The 23,133-nt window shown below is 39.8% G+C and overlaps 2 protein-coding genes and 1 non-coding gene across 7 annotated transcripts in view; 2 read left to right on the forward strand and 1 right to left on the reverse strand.

Annotated features, from left to right (window-relative positions):
* Positions 1-967: 967 nt before the first annotated feature.
* On the forward strand, positions 968-19,370 carry TIPIN (TIMELESS interacting protein). 2 transcript variants are annotated; one of them, XM_015078274.3, is made up of 8 exons: positions 968-1,098; positions 4,158-4,295; positions 4,420-4,498; positions 4,919-4,994; positions 10,173-10,295; positions 10,528-10,591; positions 16,937-17,143; positions 18,990-19,370. In XM_015078274.3, exons 2-8 carry the CDS (start codon positions 4,166-4,168, stop codon positions 19,178-19,180), a joined length of 870 nt encoding a protein of 289 aa, XP_014933760.1. In that variant the 5' UTR covers positions 968-1,098; positions 4,158-4,165; the 3' UTR covers positions 19,181-19,370. The 2 variants fall into 2 exon arrangements, with proteins under 2 accessions (XP_014933760.1, XP_014933750.1); XM_015078264.3 differs by lacking the exon at positions 968-1,098 and adding an exon at positions 3,061-3,229.
* On the forward strand, positions 11,473-11,606 carry LOC113602112 (small Cajal body-specific RNA 14). Its single transcript, XR_003423487.1, has one exon. It is a non-coding gene; the product is annotated as a small Cajal body-specific RNA 14 (non-coding RNA).
* Positions 19,371-20,648: 1,278 nt separating the features above from the next.
* Positions 20,649-23,133, reverse strand: part of DIS3L (DIS3 like exosome 3'-5' exoribonuclease) — a 33,866-nt gene continuing 31,381 nt past the window's right edge. For all 4 annotated transcript variants that reach the window (XM_053223844.1, XM_027067581.2, XM_015078253.3 and 1 more), the window contains 5 exons: positions 22,672-22,826; positions 22,394-22,572; positions 21,871-22,016; positions 21,325-21,499; positions 20,649-21,236 (listed from right to left, as the gene is read on the reverse strand). In XM_053223844.1, the coding sequence (XP_053079819.1) occupies positions 20,928-21,236; positions 21,325-21,499; positions 21,871-22,016; positions 22,394-22,572; positions 22,672-22,826 (964 nt within the window). In that variant the 3' untranslated portion in view covers positions 20,649-20,927. The remainder of the gene's footprint in view (positions 21,237-21,324; positions 21,500-21,870; positions 22,017-22,393; positions 22,573-22,671; positions 22,827-23,133) is intronic.

Below are 23,133 nucleotides of genomic sequence, written 5' to 3' on the forward strand. Positions count from 1 at the left end.
TTATATGTTTAAAAATGGTATGGGGCGGAGCGCGGTTGAGCACCGGACTTCGGCTCAGGTCACGATCTCAATGGTTGGTTGGCTGGAGCCCCAGAAGGGGCTCTGTGCTGACAGCTCGGAGCCTGGAGCCTGCTTCGGATTCTGTCTCTCTCCCTCTCTCTCTCTCTCTCTCTCTCTCTGTCCCTTCTCAGCTCACACAATGTCTCCCTCTTTCTCTCTCTCTCTCAAAAATAAATAAATTAAAAAAAAAAAAAAAGGTATAGGGTTACCCAGCTGGCTCAGTTGGTAGAGCAAGTGACTCTGATTCTGAGGGTCATGAGTTCAAACCCCGCCATGGGGTAAAACTTTCTTAAAAAAAAAAAGGTATAGAGGTGAGTCCCCATCCCACCTCCTCCTATATTCCCAGTTACCATCCCCACAAGTATTATAAGCAAATTTGAAGACATTTGGATTCACTTTTTTTTTTCTAAGTCATCTCTACACCCAAGTGTGGCTGGAACTCACAACCCTGAGATCAAGACGTCGCCAGTTCTATCTACTGAGCCAGCCAGACATCCCTGAACTGTCTTAAAAAAAAAATTTATATATATAAAGTGCCATATTTTTGACATTTTTGTGCCTACATGACTCTAACACTCTATCACCTCTTTTCTCAGCTCATTATTCAATAAACAGTAAAACTCAGTGTTCAAGCAATTGTTACTAACTCTGAACAATCAGAAGTTTTTCATTAAATTCTTTTGCCTCTATTTTTTTCTACTCCATCCACAAGCCAGTTTTCTAGAAAACAGGCCTTTCTCCAAAGTCTAAAGTGCTTAGAGCATAACACAATGAGCTTTATGCAAATAAATTTCATTTCCCGTGAGGAATTAAGGAGGGGCGGAAGCGGTGGAAGGGCGGGACCCAGGAAAGGCGGGGACGGACATGGGTGGGCGGGGCCTGGAGGAGGTGGGTCCCTTAGGCTCCGCCCGAACCCTGCGCAGATTTGGCGCCAAAAGCCAAGGCCTCTTCTCGCGGGGGGATCTTCAGAGTCTCGCGATCAACGCGGTTTGGTAGCTGCGCCAAGCACTGCGCGGTGGCCACAGCCGCGCGTTTGAGGTGAGAGCGGGCTTAAAGGTGTGGGAAGGGCATGGGGGAAGCGGCGGCCTAACGAGGCAGGTGGAGGAGCTGGGGTGCTTGGGGGGTCGCGGGGAGTGTGGAGGCTGTGATACGGACCTGGGCTGAGCGGGACTGAGAGCCCACGACCTGGTGGTGAGGAGGGCGGGCGCATTTACTTGTTTCCGTTTCGGGTCAGCTTGTGGTTAAACCCCGTTTTCTGGCGGGAGGGAACGTGCATCAGATCGATCTTTACGCCGCCAGCTACTTGCTGTCCAGGGGTTTCTAAACGTAGGATGCGTCCTGTGAAATGTGGAATGAATGCGCAATGAATGCATGAATGAAACTGAAGTGAGACTAGCGGAGCGGGGATGGGAAGGATGGAGAAGAGGGGTGGGATGGAAAGGTTAGTGTTTTTAGGGTGGTTAGCAAAGGAGGACATTGAGTCAGTCTGGTGGGACTCCCCTTTCGTCACGTTCTACTGTTTTGATAACTTGGATGAAGTTAGACATTGGAGCCCTAAGGGCCTGGGAACGAATTGTAGTTTGGATATTAATGAACAAGCAATTAACATTGCTTCTTGCTACACTAGTTTGTACCCTGCCATCAAACTCAGAGTTCCCTGTTGATCTCAAAGGTGTGAACCCCATTTCTTCCTAGAGAAAATTAACTAGAATTGAACTTAACTTGAATATATTTATTGTAGGTAGGAAGCTACTTTAGATTACATGACCTCTAACTGCCTTTCCAGGTTTGAGGGAAGCTTTGGAAACTTTATTCCTTCATTCAGTAAATATGGAGCACCTGCTGTATACCAGCTTTGGGGATACAATGGTGCAGCACGTGGCATGTGACATTTTGAGTGCTTATTATAGGAGGATTTAATTCCGGGAAATTAGGGTAGATTTATCTGAGGAGGTGATAATTGAGATCTGAAAGAGATAAGGAGTCTGGGAAGAGCCTTCTAGATAGGAAGCAGCCTTAGCAAAGGACTTGTGACCTGAGGGATATGGCTCTTTCAAGGGACTGAAAGAAAGAAAAGAGCACGCAGAGTGGAATGAAGTGAGGCTGGAGAAGTAGGAAGGTGCCAACCCAGGGGCTTGGAGTTTTATCATTAGCTTCAGCGCAGCAGGAAGCTATTTAAGTATTTAAGCCAAGCGATCATGTGACTGGCTTTACGTTTTCAGAGCTTCAACCTAGGTGTAATAGGGAAAATGGTTTGAAAAAGGCCAAAGCGGTTATGAGTAATCGAATAACCCAAGCAAGAAATGTGGGAAGCAGTTGTGGAGGTAGGGAGAAATGGGAAGACTGAACAGATGTTTAGGAAGAAAAATGGACAGGATATGTAGGATGGGGGAAGGAAGTATCAAAGGTGACTTACAAGTTTCTTATTTGCATACCTGAATAGATGTCATTCACTGAATTGGGAAAATTTACAAGTTTGGTTTGTACATGGTAAGTTGTAGGTGCTTTTGAGAAATTTAAGAGCTGTAAAATGAGAAGTAGGGATCTGGAGCTCAGATTTGACGCCTAGGGTAGAGAGATAAGAAATTAGCCATCTAGGGCCCCTGGGTGGCTCAGTTGGTTAAGCGTCAGACTTCAGCTCAGGTCATGATCTCTCAGTCTTTGAGTTCAAGCCCCGCGTCGGGCTCTGTGCTAACAGCTCAGATTCTGTGTCTCCCAACCCCCCCGCCAACTCGTGCTCGCTCATGCTCTCTCTCTCAAAAATAAATAAATGTTGGGGCGCCTGGGTGGCGCAGTCGGTTGAGCCTCCGACTTCGGCCAGGTCACGATCTCGTGGTCCGTGAGTTCGAGCCCCGCGTCAGGCTCTGGGCTGATGGCTCAGAGCCTGGAGCCTGGTTCCGATTCTGTGTCTCCCTCTCTCTCTGCCCCTCTCCCGTTCATGCTCTGTCTCTCTCTGTCCCAAAAATAAATAAACGTTGAAAAAAAATTAAAAAAAAATGTAAATGTTAAAAAAAATAAAAATTAGCCATCTACAAATGATTATTAAAGCAGTGTGCATAAATGAGTGAAGAGGCTTGGATGGAGCCTTGAATGCTTACTGACCAGGTTAGGGGAAGATGAATCTGCACAGAAGATCCAGGAGGACTGTCCAGAGAGGAAGGAAAACCAGGTGAGTACTGTGTTTCAGAAGTCAATGAAAACACTTCCAGAAAAAGGAACTGATCGAAAGTGTGAGATGTTGCTGAGGGGTCAAGTTAGATGGTACTGAAAAACATTCTTTCAAGTTATCAACCTGAGGATTGTTTATTTCTCTTCTTTCAAAGGAAACCTTACCTAGAAGACCAGTATGTAAACAGGTTTTTTAAAAAGCTGCTCTGGTTGAAGTGGGGGCGAGGTATCTGAACCCTGCCGATTTCATATCCATTTGGACCACAGTTTGAAACCCTCTGAAAAGTCAAAATCATCTTTTTATGATAAGGGAGACTCAACAGTTGAGGTAAAATGATTTGCTGGAAACCATGCAGTTATTGAGCGGCAGGGTCTACATTAGAACTCAGTTTTGGGGCTCCTGGGTGCCTCAGTTGGTTAAGCGTCCGACTTTGGCTCAGGTCATGATCTCGCAGTTCGTGAGTTTGAGCCCCGCATCAGGCTTGCACTCTGTCTCTTTCAAAAATAAACGTTAAAAAAAAATTTTTTTTAAACCTTAGTTTTTATTTATTTATTTATTTATTTATTAATGTTTATTCATTTTTGAGAGACAGAGATGGAGTGGGGGAGGGGCACAGAGAGAGGGAGACAGAATCTGAAGCAGGCTCTAGGCTCTGGGCCCTCAGCACAGAGCCCGACGCAGGGCTTGAACTCATGAACCATGAGATCATGACCTGAGTGGAAGTCAGACATTTAACCGACTGAGCCACCCAGGTGCCCCGGTTTTGATTTCTAACCCAGTTCTATTTTTCCTATAACCACTTTCTATTTTCATGATACGAGTTTGAAATGTGGTTTAACTGACTGAAACACGTGCATTTTGCTGCAGGTAGAACTTAACTGTATAATAGATTACTTGGATGAATAAACATGTTTATTTTTTCATGTAGAAGAAAAGATGCTGGAACCACAGAATGGCTTGATTGACCTACCAGATTATGAGCATGTGGAAGATGAAACTTTTCCTCCTTTCCCACCTCCAGCGTCTCCACAGAGAGAAGATGGTGAGGGAGCTGAACCTGATGAAGGTCTGTATGGAGTTCCAAAAGAGTGCCCACGTTCTGTTATCCATCTATCAGCATAGAAATGAGACATTTTGTAAATGACACTTAAATTATTTAAGTAATATTAAATCTTAATATATTTCACCAGAGTTAGGGAGAGGAGCACCTGTTCCTGTACCTCCAAAGAGAACAGTTAAACGGAATATACCCAGGCTGGATGCTCAGAGGTACATTGACTATTTTCTTAAACATTCATACTTTTTCTTTACATTTTTTTTCCCCTTATATAAAAAACTTTTAGGGGGCACCTGGGTGGCTCAGTCAGTTGACCATCTGACTTCGGCTCAGGTCGTGATCTCACAGTTTATGGGTTGAAGCCCTGCATCAGGCTCGCTGCTGTCAGCCCAGAGCCTGCTTCTGATCCTCTGTCCCCCTGTCTCTCTGCCCCTCCCTGGCTTGCGCTCTCTCTCAAAAACAAATAAACATTTGGAAAAAAGCACCAATTTTTAGTTGGGCTGATTGGGGGATCAGTTATTTCTAAAGACATATTTTTTCAGTTCAGATAATATTTTTTCTTCTTAGGGTTTTGCTTTTTCTCCTTGATGGCTCTAGCAAACTGGAAATTCAAAACCTATTTCTCTCTACAGATTAATTTCAGAGAGAGGGCTTCCGGCATTACGGCATGTGTTTGATAAGGCAAAATTCAAAGGTAAAGGCTATGAGGTAAGAAATGTCTGATTTTTGTTTTAGACCTTTGTTTTTTCTTTTATTTATTTATTTATTTATTTATTTATTTATTTATTTATTTATTTATTTTGTTTTTCAACGTTTATTTATTTTTGGGACAGAGAGAGACAGGGCATCAACGGGGGAGGGGCAGAGAGAGAGGGAGACACAGAATCGGAAACAGGCTCCAGTCTCTGAGCCATCAGCCCAGAGCCCGACGCGGGGCTCGAACTCCCGGACCGCGAGATCGTGACCTGGCTGAAGTCGGATGCTTAACCGACTGTGCCACCCAGGCGCCCCGACCTTTGTTTTTTCAAATATTGGTAAAACTGTGGGCCCATTACCATGTTCTGAGGAGTCTTAGAATGTGCCACAGATACTATCATTCATTGTATCTCTTGGGAAACTGAGATGTAGTGGAAAGGGCACTGCTTGAAGAATCAGAAACCTGTCTTACGGTCTAATTTGTGCCCTTGTATGGCTTTAGGAAAATCATCTCTAAGTCTGTAAGCTCTGATTTTATACTTTATAATTTCTAGGAATATAATTTACTTAGTCTACATTAAAGATAAATTTTAGGTTTCAGGAGAGCAAGGACTTCACCTGTATCAATCACTTACCTGTCCCTAAGATATGATACTTATCTTGTCATATGTGTCTGATTCATAGTAGGCATCAGTTAAGTTGTTGAAAAATGAAGACATTTAAGAACTGTCGATCACTGTCCAAATGTACGTTTAAAAAGTCTCCTGGGGCGCCTGGGTGGCTTGGTTAAGGGTCCAACTTCAGCTCAAGTCATGATCTCATGGTTTGTGGATTCAAGCCCCACAGTGGGCTCTGTGCTGACAGATCAGAGCCTGGGGCCTGCTTCAGATTCTGTGTCTGCACCCCCTCCCCCCACTGTCCCTCTTACGCTCGCGCGCGCTCGCTCTCTCTTTCAAAAATAAATAAAATATTAAAAAATTAGAAAAAAGTCTCTTATCTTTTTTTTTTTAATTTATTTATTTTGAGAGAATCCCAAGCAGGCTCTGCACTGCCAGCACAGAGCCCAGTGTGGGGCTTGAATCCACAAACCATGAGATCATGACCTGAGCCAAAGTCGGATGCTTAACTGACTGAGCCACCCAGGTGCCCCAAAAGTCTCTTCTCTCTGAATCATGTACAGTATAGATACGATTTTTTGCAGATATCTTTGTAAAGCTTTGTAGTTTCTGAAGTATTTTCAAATATATTCTTTAATTCTCAGCCTGTTGGGGTAGGTATTGGTTCTATTATCTAGTTATTAAGGAAATGGAGTTTTATTAGAGTTTTAAGTGTCCATTGCCAATAGTTAAAGGCAGAGCTTAGACTTCCCCTTTCATAGCCCAGCTAGAGTAACGTTAATACAACAGTGAGCACCGTCTTGGTGTGGTATGCAGGATAATCGGAAAGAGGAAGAGGCTGGAAGGAGGCAGCTGTTGCACTACCAAGTTGATGATGAATAAGGTAAAGATAGCCTGATAGGGCAGTAGTAGAGAGAGAGACAACATATGGTACTTAGACAATTGAATAGAAGGAGATAAAAAAAAAAAAGGGAGTCAAAAATAGTCTCGGGGTGCCTGGGTGGCTCAGTTGGTTGAATAAGTGACTTCAGCTCAGGCCATGATCTCGTGGTCCATGAGTTCGAGGCCCTCGTCGGGCTCTGTGCTGACAGCTCAGAGCCTGAAGACTGCTTTGGATTCTGTGTCTCCCTCTCTCTCTGCCCCCCTCTCCCCTCCCCCCGCCAAAGTAAATAAACATTTAAAAAAAACTTAAAAAAAATCCCAAGAAGGGTGTCTGACTGGTTCAGTCTGTAGAGAGTGTGACTCTTGATCTTGGGGTCATGAGTTTAAATTCCACCTTGAGCGTAGAGCTTACTTTGAAAAATAAAATTAAATTCAGTTAAAAACACGGCACCTGGGTATCTCAATCAGTCAAGTATCCGACTCTTGATTTCCGCTTGGGTCATGATCTTTCTGTTCATGAGATCAAGCCCCACTTCTGGCTCTGCGCTGACAGCATGGAACGTGCTTGGGAGTCTCTCTCCCCCTCTCCTGCTCTTGTACTCTCTTGCTCTCTCAAAATAAATAAACAATGAAAAATAAATTCAATTAAAAATTAAAAATCCCAAGATTTCAAACCTGGGAGGCTGAAAAATTGTACCTTTGCTCAGCTTCAGTGGATAGGAAGAGAGAGTAGAAGTCTGTGTCCTATTTTGGCACGAAACTAAATGTAAATCAGGATATTTTATCTTTTTTAAATGTTTATTTCTGAGAGAGGGAGTGCCAGTGAGGGAGGGGCAGAGAGAGAGGGAGACAGGATCCAGAGCTGGCTCTGCACCGACAGCAGAGAATCCAGTGTGGGGCTCTAACTCACAAGATGCATGGTCGTGATGTGAGCCCAAGTCACACGCTTAACTGACTGAGCCACTCAGGCTCCCCTAAATCAGGATATTTTAAAACATACCCATCTCAAAAAAAGGATGGGGGTGCCTGGGTGTCTCAGTTGGTTAAACTTCCAGTTCTTGATTTCGGCTCAGGTCATAATCTCATGGTTGGGGTATTGAGCCCTGCATAGGGCTCTGTGCTGGGCTTGGGGCCTGCTTAGGATTCTGTCTCTCTCTCACGCCCTCTCCCTCCCTCCCTCCCTCCCTCTCCCACTCTGCCCCTCCCTCTCCCACTCTGCCCCTCCCTCTCCCACTCTGCCCCTCCCTCTCCCACTCTGCCCCTCCCTCTCCCACTCTGCCCCTCCCTCACCCTCATGAATGTGCGTGCACTCTCAAAAAAAAAAAAAAAAATAATAATAATAAAACCATACCCATCTCAAAAAAAAAAAAAAGAGAAGGACACCTGGCTGGCTCAGTCAGTGAAGCATGGGACGCGATCTTGGGATTGTGAGTTAAAGTCTCACGTTTACTTTAAAAAAAAAAAAGAAAAACCATGAAAAAGAAACCCATAAGTACTTTTTTAGCGTAAATGAGTATATGAAGGATAAAAATTTTGCGTTTTTTCACTGAGTGAGGGTAGGCTCTGAGAGTTTATGCTATTTAGTCTTCTGTACTTTGCCGTTGGAAATTCTTATTTTCTCACAAAGTTGAGTTCTTACTGCTTTTTTCTCCGTGTATGGCTTAGGACATCCTACTGTATTTGGGTGTTTCTCTTCTTGTGACCCTTCCTTCTAACATGACATTGTGAGGTGACTGACCAGCTACACCCAACAATTGGGAAATAATCTTAGGTGATTGGATTAAAAGAAACCTTTTATATTTATTATCAGAATGAGAAGGGTAACACATGCTCTTAGTATTACATGTTTAGTGACTGGTAGGCTTGACCACTGGCTTCTTAGACAAGATCAGATAACAACAATAATAGCCAGTATCTGAGTGCATACTTTATGTCAGGCACTTTACTTGTATCACTTATTCCTCATAACCCTACAAAGTGTGTATAATATTATTCTTATTTTATACATGAAGAAGAAGGCATAGAGGTAAAGTGATTTGTTTAAAGTCACACACAGGGTAGGGTGCAGAGGAGACCATAGTTGATTTTTACCTAGGGGTGGTAGAATTGAGATTTGAATCTATGCAGTCTGACCCGGAGCCTGTGCTTTTGACTACTCTTTTTTTTTTTTTTTATTAAAAAAATTTTTTGTGGGGGGCGCCTGGGTGGCTCAGTCGGTTAAGCGACCGACTTCAGCTTGGGTCGTGATCTCACGGTTTGTGAGTTCAAGCCCCGCGTCGGGCTCTGTGCTGACAGCCCAGAGCCTGGAGCCTGCTTCAGATCCTGTGTCTTCCCTCTCTCTATGTTGCTTTCCCTGTTCATGCTCTGTCTCTCTCTCTCAAAAATAAATATAAATAAATTATTTACAATAATAATAATTATTAATATAATTATAAATAAATTATAATAAATATTAATAATAAATATATAAATAGTATATGATGTAAATATATAATACAATTATATATAATGTATAATATATAGTATAATTATATAAATGTATGCATAATGATAATAATAAATTAGACATAATGAATAATATAATAAAAATAAATAAACATTAAAAAAAAAAACAGAGCCCGATGCGGGGCTCAAACCCAGGAACTGTGAGATCATGACCTGAGCTGAAGTCAGACGCCTAACCGACTGAGCCACCCGGGCACCCCTGACTACTCTATTTTAAAATACTGTTGGATGGGGCATCTGGGTTTGTGAGTTTGAGCCCCGCATCGGGCTCTGTGCTGACAGCTCGGAGCCTGGAGCCTACTTCAGATTCTTTGTCTCTCCATCTCTCGGCCCCTTCCCTGCTCATGCTCTGTGTCTCTCTGTCTCTCAATAATAAATAAATGTTAAAAAAAATTAAAAAAAAAATACTATCGGGGCACCTGGGTGGCTCAGTCGGTTAAGCATCTGACTCCAGCTTGGGTCATGGTTTTGTGAGTTCGAGCCCCGTGTTGGGCTGTGTGCTGACAGCTCAGAGCCTGGAGCCTGCTTTGGATTCTGTCTGTCTGTCTCTCTCTCAAAAATAAATAAATGTTAAAAAAAAAAAATACGTTAAGAGAAGAAGTAAATATTTTATAGTAAAACCAGGAATTTAGAATTTTGTCATTCATTAGTTCAGCTTATTAAACTTTGTTTTTCATTTTCATTTAAAATTTTTAATGTTAAATTGAAATTTCATATATAGGTAGTGTGCTCTGAGAACATTTAAACTGTTCTTGCTAGTCTTTGTACTTTGCCCTTGGGATTTCTGAATATATTTTCACAGTGCTGAATGCTCAGTACTTTGTTTTCTATATATGATTTAGGGACCTGTCATTTTGTTTAGTTATTCCTAAAAGATACCTTGACATATTTTATTAAAGCTTATTTTCATATGTTACTTTACAGTTCTGAAAAGACACATGATTATCTTTTAACTTTTAAGTTTTCGTACTGTTTTTTTTTTAAAACGTGTATCTAGTGCTCTTTCAGACTGCAGTTCTGTAAGCTCAATAAATATTTCTCTTAAAGTTTCTTCAAAAGTTTCTTAACCATATAAATATAAAATGACACCAGTGACTTTGGCATTACTATTCAATTCTAAAATCTGCTGACAAGGTCAGTTGTGAGAATGGATCTTCTATTTAGCATTTTTATTTTTATGTGCCAGGCTGAAGACTTGAAAACGCTAATCAGACACATGGAGCATTGGGCACATAGGCTCTTCCCTAAACTGCAATTTGAGGATTTTATTGACAGAGTTGAATACCTGGGAAGTAAAAAGGAAGTTCAGGTAGGTGTTGAGATGATTATGAATATCATTCACCATGCTAAATCCTGCCAAGCATGGATTCAGTTGAGGCTAAGTAGCTGTTTGCATTTTCATTTGCGAATCTCTCTTGGTAGAGAGAGGAAATTAATAGTACTTATTTGAAGAACACCCTTTTTGAAACTAAGAATTGAATAAATTATCATTTTCCCCCAAATGTTACTGGTGAAAGTATAAAAATATCTTTTATTTTCAGACTTGTTTAAAACGAATTCGACTTGACCTTCCTATTTTACATGAAGATTTTATTAATAATAATGGTAAGAATATAGGTTTATTAATATAATAATATTGCTTTAGAAATAGATTTAGTTGGGGTATGGGTAAATTAAGCACTGAGTTCTTCGTCTATATTGTGTATATAATTACAGTAAATAGGAATGAATTAAGATGCCTTGGTATGTGTTGTTTAATACTTGTTTCTTAAAGACATGACTGCAGTGCCATTAAGAGATGTTGTAAAAATATATTTCGTCACAGAACTTGAGCTTTTGAGAAGTCAGGTGGTGACCCGTCGATCCTTTGTGGTGCTTGTTAATGAGAATAAATGACAAAATAGAGTGTTCATATACATATACACAACTAAGAAGAGGCTTTGGGGAATTAGAATAATTTGATGGTGAGATAGTTTACTTTTCTCTTAAGAGTACAGATCCTGTATATAGATGGTCCTTAACAGTGGTTTGATTGAAATGATTTTTCAGCTGTATGATGGTACAGAAGTGATAGGCATTCAGTAGAAGCCATACTTAGAATTTCAGATTTTGATTTTTTTCCTGGGCTAGTGGTGTGTGCTAGGACACTCTCTCGTGATGCTGAGCAATGGTGGCCGCACTGCCTGGTCAGTCACGTGATCATGAGGGTAAACAACCGAGATACCCTGACAGGCATTCTGTTTTCTACTTTAGTACAGTATTCAATAAATTACATGATCTATTCAGCACTTTATTATAAAATAGACTTTGTGTTACATGATTTTGCCTAACTGTAAGCTGATGTGCATGTTCTGAGCATGTTTAAGGTAGGGTAGGTATATTAAATCCGTTTTGACTTTAAATATTGTCAACTTACAGTGGGCCCATCAGGATGTAACCCCATTGTAAGTTAAGGAGGATGTCTATAGGATTTTAGTAAGACCTATGTGACTGTTCCTGGTATCGATTGCATTGGTTAGTTGTCCAATGCAACCATAGGCAGTCACACACATCAAAACATGGTTCCTGCCGACAGGGTCTGTATAGTTATCAGATTTTCTGTGCGATGGCTCCATACATGTTTGTTTATTTTTGTCTTTTAAACTTTTAATAGATGTAGAAAATACAGGCTGCATTTAGAATCCCGCAAAGTTATTTATAAACTGCCTTTAAAAATGTGAAGGATTGTGATTTAAATAATCCAAGATTTAAATATTTTGGTAAAACGGGGCGCCTGGGTGGCTCAGTCGGTTAAGCGTCCGATTTCGGCTCAGGTCATGATCTCACAGTTGGTGAGTTCGAGCTCCACACCAGGCTCCGTGCTGACAGCTTAGAGCCTGGAGCCTGCTTCAAATTCTATGTCTCCCTCTCTCTGCTCCTCCCCCGCTCATGCTCTGTCTCTTTCTCCTTCAAAAATAAATAAAAACTATTAAAAAATTTTTTTGTAAATATGTTGGTAACATATGGTATGTGTCAGTGGCATGGGATTTGGTAAATAAAAAGGAATTAGTAACGACAGTGTATTCCACATCACATACCACTGGGGTAGATTGTTCAGCACTTTTTGAGTTGCATAGTGTGTGCTAAAGTTTCAGGGATAAAGATGGGTAAGTTCAAACCCCTGGGCTCATGGGCTGACAGACTAGTGAACGAGTGAGATATAACACTGCCTCTGTTCTGATAGGTGCTAGAATTAGAAATATGAATAGGGCACAGGGTAGGGTGCAAAGGAGAGCATAGTTGATTTTACCTAGGGGAGGGGAAAGATTCACAGAGGACGTATCACAAGTCCCTTGAATGATACGGAGTAGAGTCCAGGCAAAGGTGATTTTGGAGAGAGGGACTCATGCAGAGGCATAAATTAACACAGGACTAGTCATGGAATTATAGGCAGGCTGAAATACTGGGTACATAGAAGAGGCCTATATCACACAGCCTTGTTGTATCTGTTTTCTTTGTATCCTAAGAGGATAGATTCCAAATCTTTTGGATAAGGGACTGTAACAGTACATGTTTTGAGCATTTTATTTGTTTTTATAATACATGTTAAATGGATATGGTAAATAGTGCACATTTTTATTTTCACCAAAACATCATTATGAGGTTTTAAAGTGAGAACAATATGATTGAATATTCTACTGATTTTTTTTTTTTTCCAAAAATCTTGTGCTGATACTTGATCGATGATTTGAAGGTGGGGTGTAGATACAGTATTTTCCCACCCAATCTTGGTTTTACCTTATTAAGATGCATCCAAACGGAAATAGAGTATCACACACCGCACTTCATGACTCTCGGTATCCCTTTTCCAATCCCATTCACTAATGCAAGGATTTTTGGTCGAAGTTTACAAGTAAATTGTCATCTACCTTTTTTCAATCATTTTTCTTAAAAATTAACCAGGGGTTGGGGCGCCTGTGTGGCTTAGTCGGTTGGGTGACCGACTTTGGCCCAGGTCATGATCTCACATTTAGTGAGTTTGAGCCCCGTGTTGGGCTCTGTGCTGACAGCTCAGAGCCTGGAGCCTGCTTCGGATTCTGTGTCTCCACCTCTCTCTGCCCCTCCCATGCTCATGCTCTGTCTCTCTCTGTCTCTCAATAATAAATAAAAAGTTAAAAAAAATTTTTTTTTAATCAGGGGTTATATTTTTATATTTTTGACAGACATATAGTCCTATCACTCCTCTGCTCAAAGCCCTATAGTGGCTCCTTATTTCATCCAAAGCAAAAGCCAAAATCCTTATAATGTCCTACTTGGCCCTACAGTATCTATTCCTTACCCTGCCTCTTTTGCCTCTCTGACTGTATCATTTACAGCTCCCCACTCACACTGCTTCCACAACACTTGCCTCCTAGCTGTTCCTCCAACCTGCCAGGCACATTTTTGTCTTCAGGCTTTTGCACTCTTACACTCTGCCTTGAACACGTCCTCTGTCTTTCTCGCCCCCCAGTCTGCATGGCTCTCTTACCTCCTTCAGACTGTGCTCAGATGTCAACTCAGTGAAGTCTCTCCGGCCACATTATTAAAGTCGTACTCCCACCCCCAGTCCTGATTCCTCTATCCTTTTTTTCCCATAGCACTACTTCCCTTTAATAATTATTGCATATTTGCTTATCTGGTAGTTGATGTGTGCCGAAATGATGGCATCCTGTAGCACATTGAATATTTGTCTTTAGCTTCTTTGCCACAGTGGCTTGCCTATGAGTGTTGCAGTGAGTGAATTTCATGTGTGGTTCTAATTTTTTTACTCCCATTTTTATCAGTTGAAGCTCCATCCGTGATTATGTTCCCATTGTTTTTCCACATAACATTGTATTAAAGAGGCCATTTACTGTTGAAGAGATCTTTCCTTTCATGACCCACAAAACAGTAGTTCGATACGTATTTCATTATCGTTAATTTGGAATCCTGTAAGCCATGGATGGTGAAGCATATTAGACATCCCAAAATTGCATAGTTGGTTCTAATATTTGTTTCTTAACTTCTCTAGCAATGTTTTCTGTCTGTCTTCCATCAATATTTCCTGACAAAGGAATGGATTTTGGTTTCTGGCCACATTTTTTTTTCCATGTCTGGAAGGTCAAGTGTATTGCTTTTTGTCTTTCACTGTCAAGGAAGAAACCTCAAAAGGGATTTGGACTGTAAAATTAAATATCATATGATTTTAAACCACTGGAATAATTGTAAAGGTTTATCTTTGTCCTAAAATGTTTTGCTAGTTGTGATGGTTTTTACTACATTAGCTAATACCTCAAGGCACAATGTATGTAAATTCATATTTCAAATGGTCTTCTTGATAGAAATTTTTTTTTTGTCTACTTGTCAGATCAGAGGACGTTTTTTTTTTTTTAACCCTGTGATGTGAATGATGTAGGGAGAAGGTGAAATGTCAGCTTTGCCGTTTTCTTAGTTCTTGCTTGTATCTCTTTTATCTTCTGTCTACCTTCTCTTCTGCATATTATTTTGCAGAAATATTGTTAAGCTATCACTTATGCATTTTGTATTAAAACTAGACAGTTAACTGGGCAATCAGAATCAGCTCTATGTCACAATATGCTGAAATTCAAAACATGAGCAAGGGCCCAGCGCTCCTACCCTTCTACAGGTGGAACTAACTGGTTGTCATATGGATAAATGATAATTTGTCACTGCCTGTCTTTAATTCAGTACGACAATTTTTCTTAATTCTTAAATGAAATATAAATGGAAGATACAATATTTACTTTCCATACCACTGTGGATCATTTCAGGGGCATCCTACTTTGAGGATTATTGGTGTACAGGGCTTTAAAGCTTTATTAAAACTAGGGGCACCTGGGTGGCTCAGTTGGTTAAGTGTCCGACTCTTGATTTCAGCTCAGGTCATGATCTCATAGTTTGTGAGTTCGAGCCCCACATCAGACTTTGCACTGACAGCTTGGAGCCTGCTTGGGATTCTCTCTCTCCCTCTCTCTCTGTATCCCTCCGTCTTTTTCTTTCTTTGCCCCTCTCCCTTCCTCCTTCCCCCTTTCCAAATAAATAGGTAAACTTAAAAAAAAAAAAAGAATTTATTGAGACTAACATAGACAGCACTGAATTATTAGTCGGATGCTTAACAGACTGAGCCACCCAGGCACCCCTGAGTTATTTTTTAAATTCACGTGGAAATATGTTCATAGATCTCTAAATTTCTATTCCTTTTCATTTTTTTTTTAAGATTTTATTTTTTTTTCAAAGTTTATTTATTTTGAGAGAGAGAAAGCAAACAAGTACAAGTAGGGGAGGGGCAGAGAGAGAGGGAGAAAGAGAGAATCCCAAGCAGATTCCACATTCCATGCTGAGCCCAGTGTGGGGCTCAGTCCCACAACCATGAGATCATGACCTGAGCTGAAATCAAGAGTCAGACACTTAACTGACTGAGTCACCCAGGCGCCCTTGGAAGATTTTATTTTATTAAAAAAATTTTTTAAAAAATATTTATTGATTTTAGGGAGAGAGAGGGACAGAGCGGAAGCAGGGGAGAGGCAGAGAGAGCGGGGGAGACACAGAATCCGAAGCAGGCTCCAGGCTCTGAGCTGTCAGCACAGGGCCCGACATGGGGCTTGAACCCATGAGCTGTGAGATCATGACCTGAGCTGGAGTCAGATGCCCAACTGAGTGAGCCACCCAGGTGCCCCTGAAAGATTTTATTTTTAAGTAATCTCTATACCCAGTGTGGGTCTCAAACTCACAACCCTGAGATCAAGAGTTACACACTCCACTTACTAAGCCAGCCAGGCACCCCTCCCTTTTCACTTTGTGTCTGAGTTTTATTTACCCTATTAAAAATTAGCTTAGGGGCACCTGGGTGGCTCAGTTGGTTAAGTGCCCGGCTCTTGACTTCTATTCAGATCATGATTTCGTGGTTTGTGGGATCCAGTCCCAGGTTGGGCTCTGCATGGACAGTGAGGAGCCTACTTGGGATTCTCTCTCTCCCTCTATCTGCCCCTCCCTCACATGCATGCTCTCTCTCACTCTCAAAATAAATATTTTTTAAAAATTAGCCAACATAAAATTACTACTGTGTATCATACAGGCATTATAGTAAGCTATTAAATTGTTTTTGTCGGATGTAAAACAAGAATATCCTTTGGATTCTTTTAAGTTCTTTTATTAGCCCAAGCAGAAAATATTTTCTCATCATAACTAAGAACTTTTGCTTTGTCTTCTTGCATATTTTTAAACTAGTATTACCATTTGATTTAAAAGGTCTCTTTTTTTAAAATTTATTGTTCTTTTGTTGTAAAGATTTATATTTCTTTTTTTTTTTTTTTTTTTAAGTTTATTTATTTATGTTGAGAGAGGGAGAGTGAGCACGAACAAGGGAGGGGCAGTGAGAGAGAAAATCCCAAGCGGGCTCCTCACTGTCAGTGCAGAGTCCAGTGCGGGGCTCAAACCCATGAATCGTGAGATCAGGACCTGAGCCGAAACCAAGAGTCAGACCCGTAACGACTGAGCCACCCAGGTGCTCCCTCCTCTTACAGAATTTTTGTGGTTCAGTACTGTACATGTATTTTCTCTTGTTTATGCTTTCCTTTAATAACATTGTCTTTTCTCTAGCTTACTTTAAAAATTGAGTAATACATATAACATAGACAAGATGTGTTAATTGTTTATGTTATTGGTATTCAACAGTAGGCTATTAGCAGATAAGTTTGGGGGGAGGCAAAAGTTATATGTGGATTTTTGACTGTGCTGTCTATTGGCGCCCCTAACTACTATGTTGTTCAAAGGTAATCTGTATTTGTAACATTCTCACACCTCAGAACAATTTGAAGAAAAAAATTTGTTTCTTCAGATCTGGCATCTTGTTACTTTAAACTGGTTTTCAACTAATAGCTGCATAAGCTCTTTTTCTAACTATGGATGTACTAACTTTGATTTCTACTCTAGATGAAGTAAGAGAAAATAATGTACATGATGTAGCTGCTACCGAATCAGATCCCTTTTTGACAAGCTCATTGGAAAGTGAGAAGTTTGCTTCTGAGTCCAGTAGAAGCCTCACAGAAGAAGAACAACAGAGAATTGAGAGAAATAAACAACTGGCCTTGGAAAGAAGGCAGGCAAAGCTACTGAGTAATAGTCAGTCCCTCGGAAATGGTAAATTTTATGCTGGGTTTTATGTGCTACCATTAATATATCAGGGACATGTTAGAAATTTTAACTTCTCTACTACCTCCAAAATAAAATACCTCTAGGAATAGAAAAATCTGATACAGTATATTAAGTTTATGTATATCTGAGAGAGAGGCAATGCGTGTGTGTATGTATGTGAGAGCTATTTGGAATCTTCAAAGAATAAATGGAGTCCAGGATGGTTTTCTGGATAGCTGAGTACCTATTAAACAATTATTTTAATCGCTTACACTTGATTCTGAATCTTTCAAAAATATATTCTTCCCTGACTCCTTAAGGCATGTGACACATATTTTATCTGTAGGGTCATAATTACAAACGTTAATTATTATGGTACCTTCCTAAACATACAAAATGCCTTCTGTACCCTTTGAGGATTCAGAGCCATTTGCTATGACGTAAATAGGTCCTTAATTGCTTTTTATTGCATTTTGTCACTTAGCTGTCGGTTTGCTTATCAGATGCATTCCCTTTTTTAAAACTGTCTTAAATTTTGCTGTTTTTATTTTTTATTTTTATTTAATTTATTTTTTGAAGTTTATTCATTTTGCAGGGTGCCTGGGTGGCTCAATTGGTTAAGCGTCTGACTTTGGCTCAGGTCATGATCTTGCGGTTTGTGGGTTCAAGCCCCGCGTCCGGCTCTGTGCAGACAGCTCAGAGCCTGGAGCCTGCTTCAGATTCTGTGTCTCCCCCTCTCTCTGCCCATCCCATACTCTTGATCTGTCTCTCTCTGCCTCTCAATAATAAATAAGTGTTTAAAAAAAAAAAAGTTTATTTTGAGAGAGACAGAGTGAGTGGGGGAGGGGCAGAGAGGGAGAGAAAGAATCCCAAGCAGGCTCTGCACTGTCAGTGTGGACCCCGATGCGGGGCTTGAACTCACGGAATGTGAGATCATGACCTGAGCCAAAACCAAGAGTTGGACGCTTATTGACTGAGCCACCCAAGCGCCTCAAAATTTGCTGTTTTTAAAATATACTGTGGGTTTGGAAACTTAGACAACCAAGTTTGTCAAAACTATATTTAAAAATAATGAAAATTGGTTTTGAATGCACGAAGGAGGATCACATACATCTTTTTCAGTTTCCAATGTAGTTTTCCTTTTGAAATGGGAAAATAAGAACTACAGTTAAGTATTGAAGGCATCATGTTATAAAACAAGTTTCACCTAAGATAATAAAACTCTCAAGTGAAAATTTGTGTCACTACATTATCATTCTTTCCAATTAAAATGAATTTAATCTTCAGCTTTACAAATGGATATTTTATTCCTACCAGGTGAAAAATTACATGAAGATACAGCTATCACTGATGGCAGTTCCTTGCTGTCATTATCAAAGATACCTGGCAATAAGCATTTTAAGGTTTATCTTCTATTTATAATATATGACTTTAAAATTTGGCCAAATAGATACAAGGATCCTAAATTTTCTTTGCTAGAGGTCACTTTGACATTTAGCTGTTTAGAGCATTTGGTTTTTATTTTTATTTTTAATAGATTTTATTTTTAATGTCTACACCCAGCCTGAGGCTTGAACTCAACCCCAAGATCAAGAGTTGCAAGGAGCATTTGATTTTTAAAAACGATTGTCTAGTAGTTATGATTTTTGAATGAAAATAGTTGCATTTGGCTGTGATTCAAGGTTTGAGTTCAAGACTTGCATTTTTGAGTGGACTTTGTACATGTATAAAAATGGCTGTTTTTAGGAAAATGATCATAGATTTCATTTCCACTGATGTAAGTTTGTGGAGAGATTTGTATTTATCAGGTAAGATTGGATCAGGTGCTTAGAAGGAATAATTTCTCTTTCAGACTCATTAGCGAGCATACCCGGGGCAGAGACCATTGAAGAGGTTAATACAGGGGAAGATCAAGAGGAGGAGTCATCAAGCAGATTTGACAAAGACATTCTCGACAGTCCACACAATGATGCTGCTGCCAATGCTGTAAATGAAGAGGAGGAATTAAAAATAGAGAAAACACAACTGGACCAATCCTTTTAAAATGTATAGTGGTAACTTTATGCTTTATCTGGGAATGTCACTGAGGTTGGACAGCCCTCAACTAAGAGAAAAGCTGTTAACTTGCTATCCTCTAAGTTTTAGATTACTATGTATTTTGTCTACTTGGTGTGAAAATCCTCATGTAGTAAGACTTTCACAGATTCCTGTTTAAAATCTGGTATTATAATTATACTCGTTTCTTATTTGAGTTGATTTATTCCCTTTAGTGTTTATATAGATATGACATGAAAACGATTAGGAGTTAATAAGCACCTTCTGCTGCTAGTGTGCCATTGAATGTTTCCTTTTCACACAATTGGGTGTTTTTAAGATGTAAATATATAATGAATATTAATGTCTTTTTTTAAAAGAAATAGAAATCTTATAAATTGCCTCTAAAGGCTTTATGAAAGTTTCTCATTGCTGTTTAGTTCTGCAATGTACACTTCTGGTAAAATGTTTAAAGTTTTATATGTGCTTATGCATATTTTGAGGAGTCACTTTAATACTTAAAGCATCACATGAAAGGCTGACATATTGTCTGGCCTGCGTGGGTGCTAGGGAAGTTCCAGTGCTCCTTGGTACCTTAACAACTGGTGGGAGAGAAACTTGCAAAGTATCATGGGGAACACATAGCACCTAGGGAGGACTCACAGGACACCTTTGAGTTGGTGGATGAGAGTTCAAGGATTGAGAAGAACATGTCCAATAATGATACAGAAATGAAAATCTAGAAAATAAGGAAGACTGAGGCATGGCAAATATGAGGCTACAAGTGTTAGGACCAGATGGTAGGTAGACCCAATTGGAGTTTTTCCTGCCTGAGTTTATCAGCTTGATAGAGGGGTAAGTTACAGATAAGGTACCATGTTGATAACCAAGTTTATGATTATTTTTTTTTAAGTTTATTTATTTTGAGAGAGCATGAGCTGGGGAGGGGCACAGAGAGGTGTGGGAGAGAATCCCAAGCAGGCCCCATGCTGTAAGGGCAGAGCCCCATGCAGGGCTCCTCCGTATCACAAACTGAGATCATGACCTGAGCTGAAACCAAGAGTCGGCCACTTAACTGAGCCACCCAGGTACCCCTAAAAAAATTTTTTTTTAATGTTTATTTTTTGAGGGAGAAAGAGAGTTCAAGTGGGGAAGGGGCAGAGAGAAAGGGAGACATAGAATTCAAAGCAGGCTCCAGGCTCTGAGCTGTCAGCACAGAGCCAGGTATGCGGCTTCTGAACTGAGATCATGACCCAAACTGAAGTCAGACGCTTAACCGACTGAGCCACCCACGCGCCCTTATGTATTTATATTTTTAAATGTTTTTTTTTTGTAACATTAATTTAAACTAGGTCTTATCTGAAGGCAACCGGAAAGTTAACCTGACAGATGTCAGAGGGGTCTATGACCCAAATGGCCCAGTGTGGCAGTTACTAGGAAAATTAACTTATTTTGAAAGAATGGATTTGAGACAAGCTAATCAAAAATCAATGCTGGGTTTATTAAAAAGAGACTGGCAATCGGACTTACAGAGCCACCATTCACGATGTGTTCATTTCTGAAAAATCCGTTTCCACAGTGACCTAATTGCACTTTAACGAAGCTGTAATTAATAATGATGAGAAAACGTTTTGTGCATTTGTGATCTACCCATTTCCAGTCAACTAGTACATTAGGTGACAACATTGGATGTTAATGTTAAAAAGAAGGTAAAACATTCACAAAACAGCTCTTTTAATGAAGTAAGAAGAATATCTCACATTCCATAACTGTTCGAAACATCCAGAAGAGCTAGGTCCCTTATCTCTTCTAGAAGCATGTACAGGCTTCTTCCCTTTGTTTGGCAGTATTTTTGATAATCTTCCTGGATGACGTTTACTTTGACTTCTTGGGCAAGCTGAGCTTCCTCCACAGATCTGGTTACTTCTTTCACTAAATCACTCTTTAGCAAGAGGGAGCTCTGATGAAATAGTTCTGTATCTGGTGACATGTACGGTTTGCTGCTTATTATTTCGAGCCTGATTGTATCAGAATGGCAGCGGGAGGCCTGTACAGATATTCTCACCTATCACAGAGGAGAAAGATGCTTATTACCAGATCACATTCTTTATACTTTACATTCAAAGCAAGGCTTAATGTAGATACGGACTTACTGTTACATGGTCAAACAAATGGAACGTAACAGATTCCCCTCCTGTTGTGGTAGAGGTGATTTTGTTTTGAAATCGCTGCAGGGATCCTGGTTTCCATTCAGAACGGCCATCTGGGCCGCAGGAGATCACCAAACCATCTTTATTTTTTAGGTAAGCAGCACCTTTAATCCCAAACCTGAATGAATCATGGCCAGAGTAAAAATCCAGAGATAATGTATTCTTAGTATACAAATCTTATATACTTAATCTAGAATATTAGTTTCTCTTCTAGATTAAAAACAACTTTTCCTCTCATTTACCTCCAAATATTTCACTGAGCAGGTGGAGAAGTATTTTGCTCAATAAGAAAATAAAATCCTGTCTGCACACTGATAACAGATGTACTAGATTCTAATCTTTATACTTAGGTAGTGCATTATTCTATTACATCATGTACATCTATTATATCATGTACCTATAAATAGTTCATATAGCTATTTTAATCATAACTAAAGGACTGTTTGCATTCTACATGATTTCTTAACTATTGTGTTAGATGTAACATACCTTGGTATAAATAGAAGCACGCCATTTGTTCTAATTGAATATATGACCCCATCAGATATGCAACGCTCCTCATTTTCTGGGTCTTTGTCTTTAAAATACATGCACTGGAAGAGCTCAGTGGACTGTTTCTGAGAATGCTGTGCTGCCTGGAAGAAGAAGCATAACCCAAAGCATGTTGACATTCCCAGGTGAAACATGGAATTTATACTCCCACAGCAAAGATGTCTCTAAAAAGGCTATATTCTAGAAAATTATTAATACAAATATTTTTCAGATATTTGGGGAAAATATCTAACCTATCCTTAAATCTCCTAAACACACATTGTTACTTCAGAGCGTTCGTTTATAAATATATTGAGAGCTATGTAAGAAACTTTACGATTTTTCATGTTATTTCATTGGTTAGAATAATGCTAGCATTTAACTTGCTAGAATATATGGTACTTCATTCCACTACAAAATGAAGCTGATATTCCCCTAGTGAAAGAGATGATGGGTAAGAGAACTTAAAATCCTCTCTTACTCGGTTTCTGTTGTTGATATGTCTGCATAATTCCTCAAGATCTTTGTTGCTGAACAAATTGTCCTTAATTTCCATTTTCTTATCTTTTGCGATGGCCGCCATTAACAATCGGTGTACTATGATATCTGAGTATCTTCTTATTGGAGAAGTAAAGTGAGTATATTTATCCAATGCAAGGCCTTCAAAAGGAAACCAAAAGATGGAAATCAACAAAAAGACATACTTTTAAATGACTCGCTCAAGGTTATGGCCACACAAAAGAAAATGCTGTCATTCACCATAATGATGGAACTCTTCCTCTGCACACGACCCAGTGGAGAAATACAGTGCATTAGACATCGCCTGCGTGGCCATCGATCGCAGCAACCTGTTTACAATGGGATCGTTGGGGTCATTCGCGTTATCCAGAGAATCAGCCAGTGTTTTATTGGACCTGACAAAAAAACGGAAAAACTTTTATTTAGTCTCAAGCGATAATTTACAAGTCAATACTGTGTGGGATATCCTTCACTTGTCACTCAGAAGAAACTAAGTTTATTTTGGATACATTTTAGAAGCAGCTCTTTTCAATTATAGAAATCTAGTTTGCTTTTAAGGTTTAAACACAGCAAGTATATCAATTTAAATACACTTTTTAAGAGTAATGTACTGATACCTATGTGGTTAAGTTAATGCCCAGCACATTGGAGGTGATCAAATACTTCTTGAAATGAATTCCTAAGACCCTTAACCTTAAACAT

This window comes from Acinonyx jubatus, chromosome B3, assembly GCF_027475565.1.
Source record: "Acinonyx jubatus isolate Ajub_Pintada_27869175 chromosome B3, VMU_Ajub_asm_v1.0, whole genome shotgun sequence".
In the NCBI taxonomy this organism is placed as follows: Eukaryota; Metazoa; Chordata; class Mammalia; order Carnivora; family Felidae; genus Acinonyx; species Acinonyx jubatus.